The 23,951-nt window shown below is 45.9% G+C and overlaps 1 protein-coding gene across 7 annotated transcripts in view; it reads left to right on the top strand.

Annotated features, from left to right (window-relative positions):
• Positions 1-23,126, top strand: part of FAM168A (family with sequence similarity 168 member A) — a 179,039-nt gene extending 155,913 nt beyond the window's left edge. For 6 of the 7 annotated variants that reach the window (XM_032259014.1, XM_032259010.1, XM_032259013.1 and 3 more), the window contains 5 exons: positions 4,239-4,364; positions 12,286-12,428; positions 14,314-14,488; positions 16,322-16,452; positions 17,238-23,126. In XM_032259014.1, the coding sequence (XP_032114905.1) occupies positions 4,239-4,364; positions 12,286-12,428; positions 14,314-14,488; positions 16,322-16,434 (557 nt within the window). In that variant the 3' untranslated portion in view covers positions 16,435-16,452; positions 17,238-23,126. The remainder of the gene's footprint in view (positions 1-4,238; positions 4,365-12,285; positions 12,429-14,313; positions 14,489-16,321; positions 16,453-17,237) is intronic. The other variant, XM_032259016.1, reaches the window with a different exon arrangement.
• The last annotated feature ends 825 nt before the right edge of the window (positions 23,127-23,951 follow it).

Here is a 23,951-nt window from a genome sequence, read left to right as displayed (position 1 = left end):
ATAAAAAGTCAGAGAAGCTCTCATGCTTCCCCTTCCAGTTATAGCATCTGAAATAGATCTGCATACAGAATACGGTTGGAGCTCTTCACTTTACAAAATTCTGTGCAGGCCCTCAGCTGGCCCTTTGAAGATACAAAGTCTAGTAAGACAAGGGGCATGTTCTCAAGGAGCTCAGAGTTTAGTGGAGAGAAGACATGTCATCAAGTACAGGTGCTTCCAAGAATCACAGGGATTGAGATTCTTCCAAGAATCACAGGGCTGTGGTTAAGGGGTGGGGGAAGGAAAGACTTTATAGTAGGTGTGAGTCTTCAGCTCATGATTGATGGATTAATCAGTATTACCAGATGGAGTCTGGGGAAAGACATACCACAAGAGGTAGCAGTGTAGACAAAACATGGAGATGTGAGGCTCCCTGGCATATTCTGGGAATTATAAGCAGTTTCTGTTGCTGTAGTGTGGGCTGGAGATTGAGAACAATGAGAGAGTCTAGAAAGGTCTTCAGGACGAGATGATCATGATGGGGCATTGAATGCTATACAGGAGTTCAAACTTTAGCCTATAGTTAGTGGAAAACCATGGAATGTTTTCAAGAAAGGGGGTTTTGTGATTAGGTTTCAGTCTTAGGTATATGGCTCTGAATGCAGCTTGAAAATTGGAGGAAGCAGATTTAACATGAGGAAGCAGTTGCAGTAGTTAAGATGAGAGATGATGAGAGCTTCAATTAGAGCTGTAGCCTACAACTTTGGAAATGGAAGAGTGGACAGAAACCAGAACTAGAAACTATAAGACTGGGTGACACTTTACTTTTGACCCTCACATCAGTACTACGAAGCAATCAAGGAGTGATGATTATTGCCATTTTATGAGACAACAAATCTGAAGCTTAGAAAGGTTAAGTGACTTGCCCAAGGTCCCACAGCTAATAAGTGGCAGAGCCCAGGCTACAACTCAGATTTCCTGACTCAGTACATTGTTCAGGATGATGGTCCCTTGCTGCCTCTCTTTCTTGTAAATGTGCTTAACAGATTGTTCAAGTGTCAGAGGGCGTGAGGGCCCCGTATCCAGGGAAGTGAACAACCCAGCACCTGGATGTGGGCTGCATGCTGTGACTGGGCCCACGGCCCTTCACTGCCAAGGGTTCTCTCTCTCTCTCATTTCATTGAGGTATAACACACATACAGTAAAGTATATAAAGCACACTAATCTCTCTCTTTTTTTTTTTTTAAGATGGAGTCTCACTCTTTCACTCAGGCTGGAGTGCAGTGGTGCAAATCTTGGCTCACTGCAACCTCCACCTCCCCGGTTCAAGCAATTCTCCTGCCTCAGCCTCCTGAGTAGCTGGGATTACAAGTGCATGCCACCACACCTGGCTAATTTTTGTGTTTTTTAGTAGAGACAGGTTTCACCATGTTGGTCAGGCTGGTCTCGAGCTCATGACCTCGTGATCCACACACCTCGGCCTCCAAAGTGCTGGGATTACAGGCGTGAGCCACTGCACCCAGCCAAGTACACTAATCTTAAGTGTATATAGCTTAGTAATGTTTTTACATATGTATATGCCTATATTTAACTACCACTCAATTCAAAATACAAAACATCTCTAGGAAGTGGTACTTTTCAGGCACCCAAGGGCAGGCATGCTGTTCAGAGCAGCCTCCTCTATCACCATGCCTCTAAAAGCTTCAGTTGGAATTGTCTTCATCCCTCAACTGAGCTCTGAATCACTCCCACCAACAGAATGCGTAACTTCAGAATTGTGTACCAGGAGTTCGATCACACGGTACAACTAACTAATGAGGTCAAGTTGACAGCTAATATTTGTTTTTTGATTTGTTTTCACATTTATCTAGTTATTTAAATTACAAGGATTCAAATATACAGAGAAGTACAGAATACACTAATTTGTTTTCTTTATGATGAAACCAGGAAAAAATACAGAAAAGTATTTTTATTCAGAAAAACATATAGTATAGTTCACGTCATCAGTTGGAAAAGACATAGTAATCAAAGGCACAGTCGCACTTGCTTCTTTCTTGGTTAACCTGGAACATTATTTTATTGTGTATCATGCTGTCTTGTTCACTCCTTGGTTGGCGTGTGGCTGTGTTGCATCCCCAGCTAGACCATAAGTACCTTGTGTGCAGTGACTGTGACCCACGTGTGTTCCCTTCCACCGTGGCGCTCCCCTCAGTGCTGAGTGCAGTGTAGACCTCAGTCGCTCTTTGGACAAAAGAGTGATTTACTCTTTTATGAAGAGTAAGTTAAGTTAGTTTGACTTACTAACTTTAATTGTCACACAGTCCTTCAGGCTAATGTCAGACTTTTGGCTTATTATGAAAATTATGGTAAAGTATATACCACTTGGAGGAAAAAATTGGAATGTACTAGAACCTCCAAATTCTCTAAATCCCTACAGCCAAATTCAGGACTTCTGTCCCCTGGTGGCGTTCCTGTGGGGTTTTGAGGGAATGGGCTTGCTACATCTGACTTTTCAGAGCTGTATGTTTTACTTTTTAAGAGTTGTTTTGGGAGTGGCCACTGCTTTCCAGCCACATGTATGGCAGACTAAATTTGGAGACATCTTGATAAAGATATGTTAACACTAATTGGATTCTTTATCCCTCTCCTGTTTCCCACTCCCCAAAGAAAAGAAATACAAAATGATTGTTTAAAATGGACTCTCCTCCTCCTTCATTGTCTGCAGAGCCATGTCTCGATGACCAGGAAAGGCCCTGGGCTCTACATGGAGTTCTGCTGGGTCTCCATTTCTCTTACCAGAATTCTCCTTTTAGTGTGACTTTCCTGCCCATGATTTCTTTCTCATTGGTCAGCATCTGCTGTATCTATTGCGGGCCATTAATGCAAACGCAGAGTCAGCCTACAATAGCCATACTTGTAGCCTTGCTTCAACAAAAACAGCACAGTCCCTGACCTTCTCTGGCCCCAGTACTTCTGAGATCAAAGGAATCAGAGGTATTACCTGTTACCTGAATGGGCAGAAGGGGTTACAGGATCTCTCTGGAGGTAGAATATCCTTGTCCTGGTGGAATTAGAGAGTGTATAGGCATACTTTCTTCTCATAACACCCTGTCTTAGCCTCTCAGTTAAATATTTTAAGTATTGCCAATGCAGCCCCACCTTCTGCTAATAGGCTATATAAAACCCCATATCCATGCCCCCCCAAGACTTTGAGTGGAAAAGATGTTGCTAAAGTTATTCTTTTTACCATAAACAGAAATTTGAGTCAAGAATGTTTCCCCTCTAGTGTTTGAAATTATAACAAGGAAAATATCTTAAAAAGTTAGGCAAGTCCCCCTTTGGAAATCTGTTTCTTTTCTCTTTCCCCTCAGGATACCACGAAGGTAAGTTTTTTGAGTCACACCACACTTCTAAAACATATGAAGTATCATCCTTCAAATATCTCTAGCTGGGCTTTGAATCAGCCTGGGAAGTCTCTGCAGATCTTAAACTGGCCTCATCTATATTTCATACCTACCCCAAATTTGATATTTGCTTTCTTAATGGCCCAAAGGACCATCTCTAATTAATGAGGAGATATCCCAGGTGGGGCACCCAGTAACACCTCAGCAGAAGATATTCAGGGGTATGCAAGAATTATGTCTGTCTGGCCTCAGGAGAAGAGTTATTAGCAAGGAGTGCCCCACTGGCTAACTAGGTTTAGTGCGGCACAGTGCCCAGTGCCTTTTAAGCTGCCACAGCCACAACTCAGTCCCTTCAGAGGAGATGGCAGTCCAGCAAGGTTCATGTAATGCGTAATTTTTTGTGGGCCTGTCTTTGAAAGCAGCTTATAAATATACCTCCAGATGGTATTTCAGAAAATAAAGAGTGCTCAGTTGATCTGGTCAACACACAAAGGCTCCCAAGTTGCTACACATTAATGAGAAAGTGGCTGAGCAATATACCAGGGCCTTAGGCCACAATGTTAGGTAGTAGGAGGTGGTATTCATGGGCATCTTTGTGATTTTAGTAGTAGGTAGAAAATCCTGACTCTTTTAGTATAACTTCAGATTTTCTTGATTTCAAATCATTTGGAAACATACATCAGCACTCCTCCCAACCCACTTACCCATTTCGGAAAGGCTGAGCCATCCTGTGTGTCTGAACAGGCTCCTTGGGTTGTGTGTTTTTGTCCAGCACAAGACCCTTGCTTTGTGTCTGTGATTGGTGGTGGCCACTTCTTATTTCTGCCTAATGCCATTCTTGTGTCTTCCCTTAAGCAACTCTGCTGATGAAACAGGCCTGGCCACAGAACTCGTCTTCCTGTGGCACTGAAGGCACCTTCCACCTCCCAGTGGACACCGGGACCGAGAACCGAACTTACCAAGCATCCTCTGCGGCTTTCAGTAAATACAGCCTGTCTCCTTTCCTTGTTCCCCTTGGTTGGGACTGATTTGTTTCTTAGGAAGAAAGGAAAGGGAGCTTTTAAAAATGACATTTATGAGATAAATACTGTTTTAAGAGGTTCTTTTACCCAGGCAAAAAATTGGCCCTCCTTATTCAGGAAAGGTCATCCTCTTTGATCATGCACCCAGCTTTGGGGAGACACAAAGCACTGAGGGAGGGAGAAGGAAATACTCACCTGGCCAGCAAGTTGACTGGGGAAGGACTGTTACTGCATTTCAGGGGGAAAGGACAGAGGGTACATTTTGAAGGTCTGTCGGTCTTTGGACAGACAGGGCTTGTCCCCAGCACAGGGCTTCTTAACCTTAGCACTATTGACATCTAAGCCACGTAATTCTTTGTTGTCAGGGCACTGTCCTGGGCATTATAGGAGGTTTAAGAGCATCCCTGGCCTCTACCCTAAATGCCAGTAGCAAAGCCTCATTGTGACAACCAAAAATGTTTATAAACATTGCTAAATATCCCCTATGGGACAAAATTGCCCCCTGTATGAGAAACAGTGTCCTAGTGGAAGCTGCACTACAGGACCACGGTGTGTACAAGGAGTCTTCAGGGAGGCCAGAAACCAGCTAGCCAGTCTGACTGGTCATATTCATCCTGAGGCTCAGTAGAGTAACTGATACTGTCACCTTCACATCTAATTTTTAACACAAAGTGGTTCCACTGGGAATATGAGGACCAATGTTTAGAAATTACTGAGTGGCATCTTGACGCCATCTAAGACGACCTTTGTGTCTTGTCAGAGCTGTTCAATAGAGGTATGACTGACTTTGGATGTGGTGAGAACTTATCTCTTAAGTTGTGCCAGCAGGGACTGGACAAGCCCTCCCAGGGATGTTCCAGACAAGGCCTGATAATCTGTGGTTCCACAAATTATTAAGGCACTAAGTAAGTAGAACAGAATAATGCATTGTATTTTTTTCTTTTCTTTAAAACATCTGTGTTAGTCTGTTCTTGCGTTGTTATAAAGAAATACCTGAGGCTGGGTAATTCATAAAGAAAAGAGGTTTAATTGGCTCACAGTTCTGCAGGCTGTGCAAGCATGGTACCAACTTCTGCTTAGCTTCTGGTGAGGGCCTCAGGAAGCTTACAGTCAAGACGGAAGGCAAAAGGGGAAGCCAGGATATCACGTGGTAATAGAGGGCACAAGGGGCTGGGAAGGTGCCACACTCTAAATAATCACAGTTCACTCATCGGCAAGGGGATAGTGCTAAGCCATCATGAGGGATCCACCCCTATGATCCAATACCTCCCACCAGGCCCCATCTCCAACACTGGAGGTTACGTTTCAGTATAAGAGTTGAAGGAAACAAACCTCTAAACCATATCAACATCCAAAGTCATTTTCTCCTTAGTTTTCATTGCCCCTAGATGTCAACATCAGTTTATGTTCATACAACATAACTCACCTTTTGTAGAATATAGTTTCATGATCACCCTCTCATTTAATCTACATTATACTTGTCCTAAGTTATTTGGGTGGATTTCCATCCCAGTTTGAAAGATGAGGCTCAGAAAGGTAATAGGTCCAATGCCACCCAGCTAGTAAGCAGCACAGCTAGAAAAAGATACCACCCAGATTAAGATTCTGTTACTGACCTTTTTCATGAGATTGATTTTACTCTTTAAGAGGTATGTCAGCCATAAGGAGTTTTTCCAGATACCTCAGGTAGAATGAATGAACATACATAAGATTATATACATATATAAATAGGGATATACATATTCTCTCTGACATCTAAATATCTGGATATAGATGCATACAGGCACAGCTACAGTAGTGTAGCACAAAATGGCCTGGAGTGGAAGCCCAAAGCATTGAATTCTAGACTGGTTCTGTGTAACCTTGGATAATTCATGTCCATGCATTGGACCTTGATTTTTCAAACTGCAAAATGAAGGAACTGAACTAAATTATCTCCAAGGTTCTTTCTTGCAGTTAGACTTCTTATTCTCTCAGCAAGATGATGTGTACTCAGTGTCTTCCACCACAACAGGGCTCTCCTCTCAAGTTGCCCTTAACAGTGGCTGGCCAACAAACCATCTCCAAAAAGAGGCAACCTTTTCCACAGTTACAAAGTCTGAGTAACAGAAGGCCTTGCGTTCTACTATGTTGAAATCTTCCTGAAGTCCCATTAAGTGTCCAGCAGCCATAACCGTTTCCTCCCAGACAGTCTATCACAGTCCTTGAAAAGAACCAAAATATAACCCCGATTGATGACCTTTTTTGAGTAAAGGTCTTGCTCTTGTCACTCATACTGGAGTCCAGTGGCACATTCATGTTACGTTGCAGTCTCAAACTCCTAGGCTCAAGTAATCCTCCCACGACAGCCTCCCATGTAGCTGGGACCACAATGCCCAGCTAATTTTTTTTTATTTTTTGTAGAGATGGGGTTTTGCCACATTGCCTAGGCTGGTCTCAAACTCCTGGGCTCAAGCTCTCCTCCCAACTCAGTCTCACAAAGTGCCAGGATTATAGGTATCAGCTACCATGCCTGGCCGACCCCTCTCTTTTAAGAAAGTAATGTAAAAACTTGTACCATTTTTTAATGCAGTTGGGGTTGACTGGCCCTCCCATACCCATAAAGATTCCTCCCAGCATTCAGATTTTGTGGCTTCTAGTACCACAGAAAATTCAGGACACTTTGACAAATTCAATTCAATTTCACCAACACTTGCTAAGCCTGTTTGTAATTAGGTCGCCTACTTATTCATCACTGTCTTACTTGGCTACCAACAAGGAGCTTAGGGGTCAAACAAGATTCAGACATAGAGCTTTGTTTTGTCCAGACATATAAATCTGATGATCAATAAACCGATTAGTCTAAAAGGCATCCGTGATTCGAGGATCAATGCCCTTGAAGGTGGTAGGGGTTCTACAACCGAAAAAGATTTATGGCAGTGAAAAAGGATTGCAGAAAGGGCTGAAAAGGTTTTATCTTGCTAATATACATACTTTTTTTATTATCCCATTTGATGGATTCTGAAATTATGGTTAGGAACCTAAGAGAAAGAATAGGACATCATAAACAAAGCCTCTTCTATAAGGCAGAACTGGGACTTCTAGTGATGGAATTCCTTTTTTCTCTCATGATATTGCCTTTAGTGAAATGCGGACAACAAAGGCCAGTATATTAAATGCCCAAGATTGGACTACAGAGACTTTAACTCAGCAAGAGCTCTGCCTAGGGCATGGTGAGCCCTGAACTTTGGGCCCAGCTGTGTACTGATGTGCTATACAATTTGGGGAAAATCTGTCCTCCTGGGCTCCAGGTTCTTTCTCTGAAAGGAAGAAAATTGAATATAAACCTCCAATGTCCTTCAAGCACAACATTCCAAAGTCTTAATTCTGCGACCTTTAGGCTTAGAATTCCTCTCAGGATAGCCAGGCCTCCAGTGAGTGAATTGAGTCTAAGTTCATTTGGGCAAAATCTATGATTTTTTTTTTTAAATTTTTTATTTTTTTGCCACAAGCTCAACAGCTTCTTTTACTTAGATGCATAAAGTAATAAACCCTGATTTTTCTGTTACCCAAGCTCTGGCTATAGCTCCAGGGGAATTTTCAGCGTTCCTCAGGACTAATGACAGGACCACCAGTATATTGTGGAAAGTCCTCCGCAATGATTTCCTCATAAGTCTTCTCAAATACTCACAGACTTAGAATGTCAGCACTAGAAAGGTTCTCTGATACTGTAGTCCAAATGAGGAAATTCCCTTAGAGAGGAATTGACCTGACTTACTGACAGAGCCTAGGATGAGGGCCCTCAGGCAGTTTCTGCAGCCTCCTGAAGATCCTCCTGACAAATGGTAACCTTGAGAACCACTGTGGTTAGAGGAAGTAGCACCGAGTCTTAGATCCCCACAAGCAGCTGTCTGTCTCAGCAGCTACTCATGATCTCATCTGTGAAGTGTTTATGCTGGTCTTAATGATCTCTGAGGTCTCTTCCAGCTCTGCAGTTCTGCTTCTCCCATCTCAGACTGTCTGGACAAACAAGCAAGGCCTTCTTCTGCAGCATCATCTCTCTGGCTGCCAAGGGTGTTTTGGCTACTTATTTGTATTCTAAGTATGTGTGTCTCTCATTTCATAACATAAAGAAAGGGAAACATCCTCCAGCAAGGTTATTCTTAGATGTGAAAACCAAATTCTACTGCGGTCTCTTAGAGCTTTTTGATTTTCCTCAGAGGGATAGTCTTACCACTTTGTAATATGGCTGTGCTTGCGGCATAGAATAGGTAATGCAGCTTCCCCACAGAAGATAAAAATTCCAGAGCATATTCTCCAGAAGTATAAAGGAAAGTCATCAGCATCGTTGACCTGTTAACTTTAAAGAATCACAAAATCATGGCATTTTAAACCATAACATTTTATAATCTTACAATCCTGGAGTCTTGTGTTCCAAGCCGGGACAGACCATAGTAGTCATAGTTTAGCTTTCGTCTTTCAGACCAGGCTCTGCCTGCATACCCTTGGGACAGGAGCTTACTGTCTCCCTATAAAGTGAGAGAGAAGAAATCACAATAGCTAATCTTTATAAAGTGCTTCTGTCAGGTACTATTCTAAGTGCTTTTTACTTAACAATTAATGTATTTATCACAGGAATCCTATGAAGTAGATACCATCACTGTTCCCATATTATACACAAGGAGACTGATGTATCCTACAGCTATTAAGTCGCAGAGCTGGGGGTTTGGACCTAGACAGTCAGTACCTAGACTGCTCATAACCACTTCTCTGTGCTGCAGAGCTTTCAGAAACAGGCATCTTCTGGTTCAGGGATGTTCTCTCCTGCTTAGAAAAGGGATGCTTTCAACTCTGCTAGGATTCTCTACACCTTGATATATTCCTTTTAAATCAGGGGTCAGCAAACATTCCTGTAAAGGGCCAAATATTTAGGCTTTTCAAAAGGCCGAATGGTCTCTGTCAGTAACTACCATTGTAGCAGGAAAGAAACCTTAGTCAATATGTAAATGAATGGTTGTAGATATGTTACAATAAAACTTTGTTACCAAAACAAGCCGCCAATTACAAAAAACATGGCTGAAATTTAACTCTTTTATTTTTTTTTGAGATGGAGTCTCACTCTGTCGCCAGGCTGCTGGAGTGCAGTGGCATGATCTCAGCTCACTGCAACCTCCTCCTCCTGAGTTCAAGTGATTTTTCTGCCTCAGCTTCCCAAGTAGCTGAGACTACAGGCATACGCCACCACGCCCAGCTAATTTTTTTGTATTTTTAATAGAGATGGGGTTTCACCATGTTGGCCAGGGTGGTCTCGATCTCTTGACCTTGTGATCTGCCCACCTCAGTCTCCCAAAGTGCTGGGGTTACAGGCGTGAGCCACCACAGCTGGCTAATTGTTTTAAATGTTTATGGTGTGAATAAAAGATTCCGTGTTAAAATTAATTTGGGAAATACAGTCTCGCACGTATTCCCATCTTAGAGATTCACAGTTCACCTCCCACCTTTTGTTTTTTAAGAGACAGGGTCTTGCTCTGTCACTCAAGCTGGAGTACAGTGGTGTGATCAGGGCTCACTACACCTCAGACTCCTGGGCCCAAACCATCCTCATGCCTCAGCCTCCCAAGTAGCTGGGGACTACACCAGCCACTTTGCCTGGCTACGTTTTTTTTCTTTTTTTAGAGATGTGGTCTGTTACCCAGGCTGGTGTTGAACCCTGGTCTCAAGTGCTTCTCCTGCCTTGGCCTCCCAAAGTGCTGGGATTATAGGTGACAGCCATGATATCCAGCTCACTCTATTGTTTTAAAAACTTCTCGGGGTCATGGAATTTTTAAAAAAAATCATGACTGTTTCCCCCTATTTCACATTGCGACCTCACAAACATATGGGACTACAGAACTCTCTTTCCTTTTCTTTGGCAAAAACAACTATTAAGATCCCTTGGAATCTATAATCTGTTATCTACATTTGGGAAATGTCTATCTCCAGTTTATCTATAAAACCCCTTTGTTTTATAGATATGTAAATTGTGTCTCCATACACATCAGATGGTTCCTTCTAGACATCTGCAAAGCTAGACTCCCTGTCTTCCCCCAGTGTCTGCTTCTCCTCCTATGACCGCATTTCAAGATGAGCTCCATAATCTAGAAACTTTGAGAAATCTGCTCTAGAATCATCACTCATCTCACAGTCCCACTGCCAGTTAGTTTCTACTTTTTAACATACTTCCCTTTCTTTCATATATCCTTTCCACTCTATCCTCATCGCTACTTATTTCCCAAGCATATTAGACCACAAAACTATGGAAAAATCTATGGATCTGCAGGTGGAAACATAAATGACATGAATCCAGGGAAAGCTCAACTTTTGTGGCAGCAGCAGCAGCTCTCATATCCTCTTGAGTCCTCGGGCAGGGGGATGCCAAGCCAAAGAGGTGTGATGTGGACTGAGAGAGATTTGTGACCATGTGGCAGCTTTCTTTTACTTGGGGTTAGGGTAGAAGAGACCCAGATCTTTAGAAGCATGGAATTTTTATTTAGGAAGAGATCTTCATTGTTAGCCACCTGATTTTACAAAATAAGAAACTAAGGCCCAAAGACTTGACAGTTGTCACCAAAAATTAGGGGGAAAGCCAGGACTGAAGACTAGATGTCTTCTCTTCCAACAAAGCACTCCCTCCACTCTGCCCCCAGTCTCTTCTTGTGTAATAGAAACAGCACCTTGGAGCTGAAAGGGTCCTTGGCGCGAATGTTATAGGTGAAAGAGCTAAAGCCCAGTGAGGTCAGCTAGACCTACCCAAGATGTAACCACAGAAAAGAAGCCACCTCAGCACCTCCCCAGCAGGGTTTCAAAGCGTAGGTCCCCTGGTACTGTCTCTTCAACTTAGAAGAGTTTAGAGTCTTCAGGAGAAGTTATTAAAAAGACTTGCCTTTTCTGAGCCCAGGATCCCCTTGTGTAAAGTGCTAGGGTTGGGGTCACTTGATCACTTGGGTTCCATAGAATAATTCCATTTTGTGATTCTAAAAGGAGACAGTCTTGTTTCCTTTTATGACTCATGTTTCAAGGTTTTTTTTCTGTGAACAAAGGATCTATCACTCTTTTCCGGAGGATTCAAAGGCAGCACAATTTATTTGCATGGCCGATTGTGAGCTTCTTGGGGCCTGACTTCTCAGTCCTAGCTTTTTGTCCATCCTGGTGAGTGACAGACATGGCCCAGGTTCCAGGCTGATGTGAATCTTTGTGATCTCTGACTTCATGTCTTTTCAGATAGAGGTAATCTTTCCCTAGACCCCAGGAGAGAAGGAAAGCCAACTCTGTAGAGCAGTTTTTCAGCATCCCAGAAGATGAGGATCTCTGGATGGTGTTTTGTATGGGGTTTTCACCTTCAAACTTGGTAGGGAGGAAGGGGAACATGATGGAGGGAAGTCTAAGAAGAGAGAGAGATAAGGAGAAAAAGAAACAGAGCGAGAGAGAGAGAGCGCAGCAAAAAGATACCCTGCATGCTGCATGAGAAGACAAAAGCAAGAAGGTAGAGTAGCAATAAAGAGCAAGTGGGTTGAGGGCTTCCATCTCTCTGCACCTGTCCACTCCGCACAGCTCCAAATCCCAGGCTGTCAGAGCTGAAAGGGACCATCTGGTTCTAGCCTCTTATTTTATAGATAAGAGCCCTGAGACCCAGAGAAAGAAAAGATGCCCAGAAACATCATGCAGCCCTGTGCACCAGGACTGAGGGAGCTGCCTCTGGGGTCAGGGCTTTCTGGGTAGAGCTCTGTTCTGTTTGTTCTTATCTCTGTTTCCAGCCTGGATTCAGCCCATCTTTGTCTGGGGAGTCGTGACTGGAACCTGCTGCCTTCTAGCAGTGCTCTTCTGCCAACTAACTGGAAGTCTCTCTTATTGCCTTGGTACAGGATATACTGCGGGGACACCATACAAGGTCCCACCGACCCAGAGTAATACTGCTCCACCCCCCTACTCCCCATCACCCAACCCCTATCAGACGGCCATGTATCCAATCAGAAGTGCCTACCCCCAGCAGAATCTGTATGCCCAGGTAGGTACATGTCAAAGCCACCTCTTCTGCAGGTAGAGGAGCCTCCAGCCTGGGTGCAGTGTGGTGGGGTAGGGCGAGGAAGTGAGGGAGGAGAGGAGGGTTTATGGCTCTGGCTAACCATACCTGTTGTACGACTGAAGCAATATTCCTGCAGTCTGCTTACTCCCTCATTCCACCTCAGCCCCTAGAGGGGTGAAGCATGAAGTCATTTAGATTAACAGACCCCAGAACATCAGAGTACAAGGGCCCTCAGAGATTTTCTAGCTCAGCTCCTTTGTTAAACAAGCGGGGAAACTGAGACCCAAAGAGGGGAATGACGTGTCCAGGGTTACACCATGAGCTATTAGTTGGTCAAGATGAGACCTCAATGTCTTGGTCTTTTCTAATCCCCACATCTGCCCTTCCTTGATCAAGTCTGTGAACTGAGTGGGGAGGAGGAAAGTACACAGGCTCTGTCACCAGTGTCCTCTGTGACCTTGGGCAAGTTACTCTGTGCCTGATGGCCCTTTCTGGGCTCCTTCAGCTGGAGGACATATGCTTTCCAGGATTGGTATGAGACAGGGGACCATATGGGGCTCTAGCACACCCATGACACATTCTTCTGGAGTGACAACTCTATAGGAAGTATGTGGTGAGAAGTTTAAAAAACAGCTGTATTTTAGAGTAGAAGGCAAAACTTAAGAGGCTTGAGATATTTTTCTCATTTAGTAGAAACATTTGAAGATTTCTGAATTAAGATGATCTCAGGGACTCCAGTTTACTCCCCCTGGAAGTCAGTGGGCCAGTGGATTGTGGCAGCAGGAATTGGGAGTCACCTTGGACCACTGTCTTCATCCTTACCTTTTCTACCTAAAGGGAAATGCTATCCATTTATGCTTTTTTTTTTTTTTTTTTTTTTTTTTGGTGTTTTGGGGTGTGGAGACAAGTCTTGCTGTCGCCCAGGCTGGAGTGCAGTGGCACAATCTCGGCTTGCTACAGCCTTCACCTCCCGAGTTCAAGCCATTCTGCCTCAGCCTCCCAGGTTGCTGGGACTACAGGCACGCATCACCATGCCTGGCTCATTTTTTTATTTTTTTTTTAATTTTTAGTAGAGATGGGGTTTCACCATGCTGGCCAGGCTGCTCTTGAACTCCTGACCTCAAGTGATCCACCCGCCTTGGCCTCCCAAAGTGCTGGGATTGCAGACATGAGCCACTGCGCCCAGTTGCCATTTTGTTTTCAACATAAAATGCTAGCACTTGTACCAGTATGATACTAATTATCCTTCAGTGTATGTGTTCTAGAGTTTACCAGCCCTGTTCACATGCTTGGTAATAGCAAGCATGCGATTATTGTTCGTTCCTACCTTTAAATTTTAGGCAGCTTGTAAAAGTTCATTGCAATAAGATAAAACATGTTAAAATGCTAAAACCGGGGTTAAGGGAGTAGAGCTCTTAACCCATTAGATCATCATAGCAGCCTTAGGGGCAAGGCAGGACAGAATTAGAGCCTTATTTCTAGCAGGGAAGTGCAGCTACTCATGTACCCTTGATTGAAGACTGGTCCTCCTCTATCAGGGGATGGTCGTCCTCTTTGACAGAGCATGCAGCTTCAGGAGGGACGCACATGGAGCGGTGAGGGAGGAAGGGGACACCCACCTAGCCAGCCAGATCAGCTGAATCAACCCTGGCGATCACTAGGGTGACAGATGTCACAGCTAGATCACTCTCACAGCCTAGAGCCTTATTTTTTAAATAACCCCAGCATTGCACTGACCACAGTCCCATAGTAAGACAAGCAGAGCCCCAGCTGGGGGCCGGACCTTGCATCTTTCAGCCAGTGCTGTTCTCTCCATATCCCACCTACCTCTCCAAATGCTTATGTGACCTCAGCCTCTTTCCCCCAGGGAGCCTACTACACACAGCCGGTGTACGCTGCCCAGCCTCATGTCATCCACCACACCACGGTCGTCCAGCCCAACAGCATTCCCTCTGCTATCTACCCGGCTCCTGTTGCCGCCCCCAGGACCAACGGCGTGGCCATGGGCATGGTGGCAGGCACCACCATGGCAATGTCAGCAGGTGAGGGCAGCATCTGCATCACTGGCCATCCCTTTCCTCTAGGAACTCACAACGAAGCGGAGAGCACAGTCATGGAATCGACTGCAGCATAGCACAAGAGATCCTGTGGTGGGGGGGTGGGGGCGGGCATGGGAACCCAGAGGAAGGAGCCTCTAAGTTTGTCTACAGGGATGACGAAGATTTCACCAAGAAGGGCATATCAAGCTAGGCCTTAAAGGGTGAAAACAGGCTAACTAGAGAATTGAAAGAGGAAAGAGTGGTGCAGAAAGAACATGATGATGGCATGTTCATAGAATGGAGGAATGGAGCCATGGAGCCAAGGCCCTTAGGAAATAGGAGCTTGGAGTTGGAAGGTGGCTGGATCGCTGGCAAGGATAAGAAGGTGGAAAGTCTTGAATACCTTGTGGTACCTCTATTGCGCACAAAGGGGGTCAGGCAGGGCAGGCAGGGACACCATTAAGTTTAAACATTAAGCAGAGTAGAGGCAGGATTAGAAGGGGTGAGCTGGAAGCAAGTAGGTCAGTGAGGAGGCTGTCAGTGTAGTTTAGGGAGGAGAGATACTAACACTCCAGTAACAGCAGGGGCTCCAAAAAAGAGGGACACAGGGACAATATTCTTTATTAGGCAGGAGCTTAAGGACCTGTGCAATAATTATAATCATTTTGAGGGATGAGAGAAGCAGAAGTCCCCAAGGATCCTTTTTTCTTTTTGAGATAGGGTCTTGCTTTGTCACCCAGGCTGGAGTGCAGTGGCACGATCTTAGTCCACTGGAGTCTTGATCTGCTGGGCTAAAGTGATCTTCCCACCTCAGCCTCCCAAGTAGCTGGGGCCACAGGCATGTGCCACCACAGCCAGCTAATTTTTGTGGTTTTTGTAGAGGTGGGGTTTCACCATATTGCCCAGGCTGGTCTTGAACTCTTGGGCTTAAGGCATCCACTCATCTCTGACTCCCAAAGTACTAGGGTAACAGGCATAAGCCATTATGCATGGCCTAGAGACCCAACTTTTAAAGAACCAGCTAGGCTACCATCTGAGATAAGAAGTACAAGGGGCGGAGTGAGCATTTGGATTTTATTCTGCCCCTAACGTAAGGGTATGGTTGAGGCCTCTCACTCCCCAGATCAAGGCAGCAAACTGTTGGATATCTACTTGGTACCAGCCTTGTTGTTCGGGTCCTGGGAACCAGATACCAATAGATCAGACCAGAACCCTGTCCTTAAGGAACACCCAGGTTAGTGTGGGAAATACAAGACATCAGTTACTGTTCAGTATGATTGTGCAGTAAGACACACAAAAGTAAAAGAAAGGCCAGGCATGGTGGCTCACGCCTGTAATCCCAGCACTTTGGGAGGCTGCGGCAGGTGGATCACTTGAGGTCAGGAGTTTGAGACCAGCCTGGCCAACATGGCGAAAACCCCTCTCTACTAAAGATACAAAAATTAGCTGGGCATGGTGATGTGCACCTGTAATTCCAGCTGTTCAGGAGGCTGAGGTGGGAGAATCGCTTGAACTCAGGAGGCAGAGGCTGCGGTGAGCTGAGATCACACCATTGCACTCTAGCCTGGGCAAGAGGGCGAGGTTCCATCTAAAAAAAAAAAAAGGGAAAAGGAGGACTTGGAATAGTGATTCTGTCCTCAAGCATCAGAAAAGATTGCCTTAAGGAGGTGAAGCCTGGTGAGGTGGAGAAGGGCAGACAGCAGTGCATCAGGAAGGTGCGGGAGATGGGAGATTTGGGCAGAGGGAGCAGTCATGCCAAAGACTATAGCTTCATCCTCTTCATTCCTGTGTCTGGTGCAACCTCATCAGGTTACTCTTCTCTCTCTGGATGCTCAGGTACCCTGCTGACTACACCCCAGCACACAGCGATTGGGGCACACCCTGTCTCCATGCCAACATACAGGGCCCAAGGAACCCCTGCGTACAGCTACGTGCCCCCACACTGGTAAAGCCTGCAGCCCATCCAAGTGAGTTCAGCCAGGGGGAGAGAGGTGGGAGGGGGATACGTACAGGAACTGCCTCAAAGCCCTTGGCCTGGGTCTGGAGCACAGGTGTCAGCTGGGGCAGGTAACAGTTGTCAAGTGACCTTGCTTTCCTGCTCCAGGGTCCATAATACCACTCTTAATAGCTATGAGTTCTGTTGACTGCTTGTAGAAATCTAAGTAACAACAGAAATCATAATTGCTATCCCTTTGCTTATGTTATCTCATAATCCTTACAGTTGCTCTGTGAAATAAGGATCATTAGCTCTATTTTACAGATAACTATGTCGTTCAGTATCACTTAGCCAACAAAAATTAAGCTAAGGCTTCAATGTCAGTTTTGTAGTACCAAATTCTGTGCCATTTACCTTACGGTCTTCAGACTTCTTTTAACTGTGGGCCCCATTCTTCAAATGAAATCTTACCTAAATCATGTTAGAGCTTTGGTTGGAGCCAGTTGGAGGCTTTGGGTTGACCCAGACCACTGGCTTCCTTAGTCACCTCAGCAGCTCATGAGGCAGTGACAGTGAACCATAGGGCCTCTAGGGATATCCCTTTGAAATCCTCTGGCCCACCACATCATCTGTCCTCCCCACACCTTCTCCAGGGCTCTTGGCACCAGAGCACAAGTTCCACTGGTGGGAAGTGGGCAGCTTCACTAGGAAGGCACAGAGGCCCCATGAAGGGCTCCCAAGTTGAGGGAGGGGGCCCAGAGGTTTCCTAAAGTGGCCTCTGGAATATCACAGTTTCTTTCCCCTTTCCCTCCGCAGATCTGGAGTCACACATTGTATGCAACTACTCAAGTCTTACACAGGTGCTGGAGCAGTTCCCTAGCAGCACCACCTCTATTTGCAAGAGACAACGGAAGTGCAAGGGTCACTTTATGCATCTTTAATGGTTTTGATTTTGATTTTTGGTTTCTGTAAAAGCTGCTTTTTCTAATCTCCTGCCTCTCTGCCCCTGTCCCCCTCTTAGCCGCTGCCCTTCCAGCTCTACCCCCTTCCTCTTACCTGACCAGGTCATGTCCTCTACGCTCTTCCCTGAGTGTCCTGTCCCTGGGGATCCCGGTCTAGAGGCAAGCAGAGCAGGGTTTATTGCAATGGTTCATCTGAAGGCTTGATTCCATTTGAAGAGCATAAATAGATGTGGTCTGGGGTAGGAATTCAGAGCTGTTGAGGAGGCTACATCTCTGAGGGAGTGTTCTTGTTTTTTCTTAAGATTAGTTCAGGACATTCCCATGTCCTGAACACAAATGAAATGTCTCCTGAGAACCATTGCAACAGACCGAGAACAAAACCGCCTGAGTACGTAGGAGTGTTATTAGCAGCTTAATAGCCCAGGCTGAGAATCTGGGGAAAAAGTCTTTAGAATTTGGGGGAGGGTGGGGGGAGGGAGGGCACTGTGGGGAAGGGGAGGGAAGGGAGGAGCGGTGCTTGCCTCATGGCTTTGGTTTGAAAGGTCTCTAGCCAAAGCATCTGGCCCTGGACCTTCTGATTTGCACAGTGATGTTCACTGACCTGGCACTTCCTCAAAAGGTGATTTTGACCTTAGACCTGCCAAGCAGTGGCAGGGTGGTGGGATCCCAGCATCCCGGGGCCTTGGAAGGCCAGATGCCCTGTGTAATCCAGACTTCGGCCTCTGAGCTGTCACGGACCCACTCTGATGAGGAGCTTCCTCCTGATCGGAGTGAGAACCTAGGGCATTTCTCTCCCTTTCCTTTTGCCCTTCCCAGTGCCAGGACTCACCTGTCTGTCCGTAGAGCTTGCAGGCAGGCCAAGCTCTTGGTTACCTGTGCCATTCATGGCCCAAGTGAAGGAACCACATTCCAGGTGGGTGCTGGCAGCTCTGAAGGTCAGGATAGTGAAGGAAAAGCAATAGCAATAAACATTTCATAGACTCATGGAACTGAAGGGACCTTAGCAATCATCTCATCCACTCCCCTATTTGGCAGATGAGGAAACTGAGGCCCAGAGAAGAAGAAAGAACTTCCCTAGACCTCACAGTAAATTAGCATTAAATGCAGCCTTCCTACCTAGTGGCATTGCCTACAAAAATTTACCTAGGGATGGATTGGCTTGGTTTTGTAAAAATTAAGTCAGCAGCGCCCATACCTGGTAAGCTCTGGAATGGTCTCTGGGCTCCTATTTCTGCTCTTTTCCTCCATGGACTCCAAAGGCAGGGGTTAAAGACTGGGCAGAGGCCACATGGGGACAGATGGCAGGAACAGAAATTGCAAATGAAGAAACAGCACTTGGAAATTCTGTGAAGACATCTGGAACTTTCATCTTGTACCTGACTCTACCTGCAGGAGAAGGAGCAGGTAGGCTGGCTGAAAAGGAGATGCTCTGCTTTTAGGACAGTAACTCCTCATCCCGAGAGGAGAGGGAAAGGAAGAGGAAGAAGAGAATGGGAGTCATCAGGAGAGGAGGACAAGAATGAGGCCCAGGAGACAGGCTCATCTGGGAGAAGAGGGATCTCTGGGACAAGGACGTCCCTGCTAGTCTCAGCCAGGAGCCTGGATTGCTCAGCAGCAGCCTCTGGCACCCAGCACTTGGCTGGGCCAGCAGTCCCTCTGGGGGTGGGGCATGAATATTTTACTGTATAAAATGGGATCACTGACAACATTTGGGACTTTAAAAAACCGTTTTCATTTTAAATTCATGCAAAGTTGGACATACCCTTACCCCTACTTCCCATGTCTCCCTAACGGAGGGAAAAATCAGGAAACCCTTGGGTTGGAAGCTTAGAAGCTGTCTAGCCATTCCCAGAAGGGCAAAGCCCATCAGCATCCTTGGCCTAGAGCCAGGAGTTTGGGGGCCTACCTTCCTGGGCTTCCAAGGAACTTTAGGACCAGTAAGAAAAAATCCAGCTGTTCTGAATTATCTGTTCTGGGGTGCTGATGAGGTTTCACTTTAAAATAACAAAGTTTTCCAGTGTTAATTCACTTTTTGCAGATACTCCTCCTACCGGCTTTGGTTTTGTAAAGGTGGGAGAAGGTTGTTCTAGATTATGTCATGTGTTTGAAAAATGCCAAAATAATAATGATATTGATGATAATAGAAACCTTTGCATTTGTCAGGTGCATCAGAGTTCAAAGCACTTCACAGCCTTTCATGTACTCACTCTGACAGGGTCAGAGTTATTACAGTCAATTGACAGATGAGGAAACAGGTTATGGAAGGGAACAGGCCCACAGTCAGCAGAATGCTGGTATCCGCCAGGCTTCCCAGAACCCTGCTGCCTCTATTTGGGCTGGGGTGGAACCACAGACAGGAGAAAGGAAGAAGAGGAGACCTAGGAATGACCGTGTAACTTTTTTTTTCTTTCTATACCAGTAAGTAAAACTAACAACTGGACCTCACAATTCACAGAGCAGTTTAACATACATTATTCTGGCTTAACCCTATGAGATAGAGATTTCTCCAATTTGATCCTTAAGAAAATCAAGGCTTGGAAAAGTCAAGTGACTTGCTAATAAGTGACACAGCCACTTGACTCCCAGTCTGTCTGCTATCTTATTCCCCTCCATCTGATCCCCACCATCTGATCCCCACCAGGCTCACATACTGAAGCATCTATGCTCTGTGCCCTATCTTCGCCCGTACCATGTAATTCAAGAGCAAAGGGAGGCCCCAAGGTGAAAATAAGGCACTGAAAGGCTGTGGTCTGGAAGAGCCCAGGTCCAGCACCCCTTTTTCAGTATGAGCCCCAGTTCAGCCAGCCTCAGCCCTCTTGCTGTGATGGAGATTCACAAGCCTGGCCAAGCTTGGGGAGTCACTGCAAAGGGACTGAGCCCAGCAGAGGGGACAGTCATGTGCCTCTGGTAGGATGGGCAGAGTTAACTGATAAGGTCACAGAGATCTGGTGGGCGGTACCATAGGTGTCCTCCAAAGATTCTAGATGGCATGGTAGTCAAGCTAGACAAAAAGAGCTGGAAGGGCCCTCCCATTGAAGGCAGGCAGGCAAGAAAGAGGACAAGGGATGTGCCCACCTGACAGCCACAGCACTGGCACCAGCATGCAAACCCCTTTCTCCTCATGCCACTGCCTCTCCCCAGGTGCAACACCTGTGGCCAGGATCAGGGGTACAGATGGTTCCAGTCACCAGCCAACCCTTTTGAATTCCTCTACTTCTACCTGATACTGTCTCCTCACTGGCCTGGAGCCAAGGAAGTTTGAGTGTGGGAGCTGGATTGCCTGCAAATAGTGAAAGCCTGAAACAATCATTTGCCGTGTTTTGAAAAAAAATGCATATTTAATTTCTTCCTCATGAGATAGGACAGTTGCTGTTCTTTCTTACCTGGCAAATGACCCTAAAATGTATATCCCCTTTCCTGAATATTTAGTAGGGACACACCTGTCCGGAGCTTTTTTTGGTATGCAAAGTGCTTTGACATTGGTTGCCAAAGTCCCCCATTTTATAGATGAAGAAAACTAAGGCTCAGAAGGCTTGAGACTTGCTAAAGGGTTACACAGCTTGTGATTCTTCAGACCCTCTGCTCTTTCTGCTGCCACCTGCTGGGCGTCTTGGCAAGCATGAAGGGAGGGGCTACCTATACTTACGGAGACCAGGGAAGCCTAGTCCTCTGAGCTGAGCAGATTTGTATGAACTGCTTTGGGCCAGGACCTGTAATGGGTCCTGGGGACACAGAGGCACATCTAGCTGGCAGCACAAAGACAACAAGAATTTGCAAATTAAAGGCCTATCTTGGACAAAACAGTTTGGGGGTCACAGTGGCCAGGACCGAAGACATGTTCAAGGACAGCTTGAGGCATCTTTCTGTTGAGAGGCCCATGTCCTTGGTAAGCCTGCACACCTGCCTTCCTAACCTGAGAGCATGCCCACTGTCCAGACCCAGTGATTTGGTACTTCAAGCAGATGTGGCGTAGACTTGGCCAAAAGCATGTGGACTGAGGTCCCTCGGCTTGCTTTTCCCCTGGGTGAGGAACAGAACCAGACTCTGTGCATCCTTACCCCTGGCCACCCAAATTGTTGCAAATTTGAGGTACCTCGCTCCCAGAGATCTGGGGGTCCTTTTGAAGGCCTTGTTTTGTTCTGATGGGCTTCAGAAAGGAATCACCTAAAGTAGAAAAGTAGGACAAGTTTTGGCTCATCATACAGATAGGACTCATCCATGTTTCCAGTGAGGCACTGGCTAAGCCAGCCCCAGAGCCTCCATATCCAATTCCTCAGCTCTGTTCTGTGGCCAGAGGCAATGAGCCCCATTCTGGGCCCTGTGAGCTTTCTATCAGCATCTATATCATAATTCTTCTTCAATTGCAGTTTAATGAAAATATATGGAAGTCTGCTTTTCTATCCTATATTCTCCCAAATCACTACTGGCTGTGCAGCCCCAGCTGCTTGCCAAGCTTGGGGATCTGGAGGGCACAGTAGTAGAATGGGCCAGTGGGACCACCCACAGAGCTGAAGAAAAACGGCCAGACTAACTGATGGGATTCCACACCAGAACCTCTGAGCACGCAGGCAGGCATGCCAGGTGGGCTGCAGGGTTTGTCCCGTACTCATCCGTCTGCCCCTCTCCTAGAAAACTCCTTGTTTCTTAGATTAAGCATTATATAGTTCTAGGGTCCAGCCTTCAAAATTCCTGGCAGGCCAGCTTCAACACTCCATGGCCAGCCCTGCCTAAGCCAGACTGGGGTCCCAGACCCTCAGTTTCTCCAGTGGATGTCTTCTGTTGTGCATGCTGTTGAGTCCAACCCAAAGGCCAACTGAGGCACACAGGAGTAGGGACTGGCTGCCACAAAGCCAGAAAGGGAAAAGACAGTACTTGTTTCCCTATGGCCACATGGATAGTCCCTGTGTATCCTTGCTATGGTAGTGAGGTTCTCTACCCATTTCCTTCCTGAAGAGAACATATATAACGGCTTTGCAGAGACGTACCAGCCCATAGGAATGAAATGGCTGAAATCAGCTTTGGGCCTCACCCCAGCAAGACCAGCATCTCCAGACCCCAGCCTTTCTCCTCAGGCCTAAGAGTCAAGAGACTAAGAGTGGGGACTGTCCCAGAGACGACCTCCTGGGGTCAGCCAGATAGTCTGGATCTATGGTGTGACTCAAGCTCCTCCTTACCCAGGGGGAGGCAAGGCCAGGCCTCTAGCAACTTAGAGTTGTCTGTAATGATCTCTAAAGGCCCAAGGGCCTGTCCCCATCCTGACTTCAGGGCATCTGCTTCCCTGTTTCATATCACATGACAGAGAAACCTGTTCTCATGGCATGTAACATCCCTGTGAAGAGAGCGTTGTATATGATTTTGTATTTTTTAATTCATTTTAATCTACAGGTTGGAATCTAATTTTTAAATTTTATTGGAACTCACATTTTAAAAAGAAATAAAACATTTAAAATAATAATAATAAACCTTTGACCAGTGTCTTCCAAGTAGTTTGATCAAAGAATTTATAGGTGTTTTCAAAACACACTCCAGAGTGTAAAGATTGGAAAGCCCCATGGCCTCGCTTGTGTGTATGAAGTGTAAATCTGGTTTTGTTTTGTTGTTTTGGATTCTTTTGGGATTTTATGTTTTGAAGATCAGACAGTGATCACTCTGAAAGATTGAAGCCAAGAATTTGTAACTATGATATTTACTGTAAGCTGTAGAACACTCAATAACTATTAAAAAAAAAGTTTCCCAAAAAAAAGTCTTAGGTGATTAGACTGAGTGGTTCTTGGGGAGGGAGGCACAGAGGACTGTCCCCGGGACAGTGAGTCCGTTGGGCTTCTCCCCAAGTTGATGCTAAACTTGTTCTCAGCGTCAAGAAATACCTAAGGTACATCTCATAGCTCATCTGACAGGGGTCTGCCTTAAGGGTGGACCCACTTTACAGCTGCTGGGGAGCTATGAAGTGGCAACTTCTGCACCTACCCTAAGTGTGTGATGTGGAAGCACAGTGAGGCCATTCAGAGTTGAAACCAATTGAGCTGTCTGCTCAATAAAGCTTACATCTATCGAGTGCCTACTGTGTGGCTGACGCCTGCTGCTCATATTTGTTAAGGCATACAGTCCTCACAACACATGTGAGGTGAGCCCTGTTGGTGCCATCTTAGATGGGCAAGCTGAGGAGGGTAAGTACGTTGGCCGAGGGTACAGAGCTGGTGAGGGGCAGAGTTAGAACTCACATTTGGCACTTGGTCTGGCTCCATAGCCCACGCACCAAGCCCCATGTTCTGCCCATCAAGGCCTGAGGTTTTTTTTTTAAGACAGTCTCACCAGGCCGCAGTGCAGTGGCACAATCTCAGCTCTCTGCAACCTCTACCTCGTGGGCTCAAGTGATCCTCCCACCTCAGCTTCCTATGTAGCTGGGACTACAAGTACACACCACTAATCCCAGCTAATTTTTGCCTTTTTTTTTTTTTGAGATGGAGTTTCACTCTTGTTACCCAGGCTGGAGTGCAATGGCGCGATCTCGGCTCACTGCAACCTCCGCCTCCTGGGTTCAGGCAATTCTCCTGCCTCAGCCTCCTGA

The sequence above is a fragment of the Sapajus apella genome, unplaced genomic scaffold, assembly GCF_009761245.1.
Source record: "Sapajus apella isolate SASKATOON/1434 unplaced genomic scaffold, GSC_monkey_1.0 scaffold106, whole genome shotgun sequence".
Classification (NCBI taxonomy): Eukaryota; Metazoa; Chordata; class Mammalia; order Primates; family Cebidae; genus Sapajus; species Sapajus apella.
This window is presented reverse-complemented; position numbering and strand designations above follow the sequence as displayed.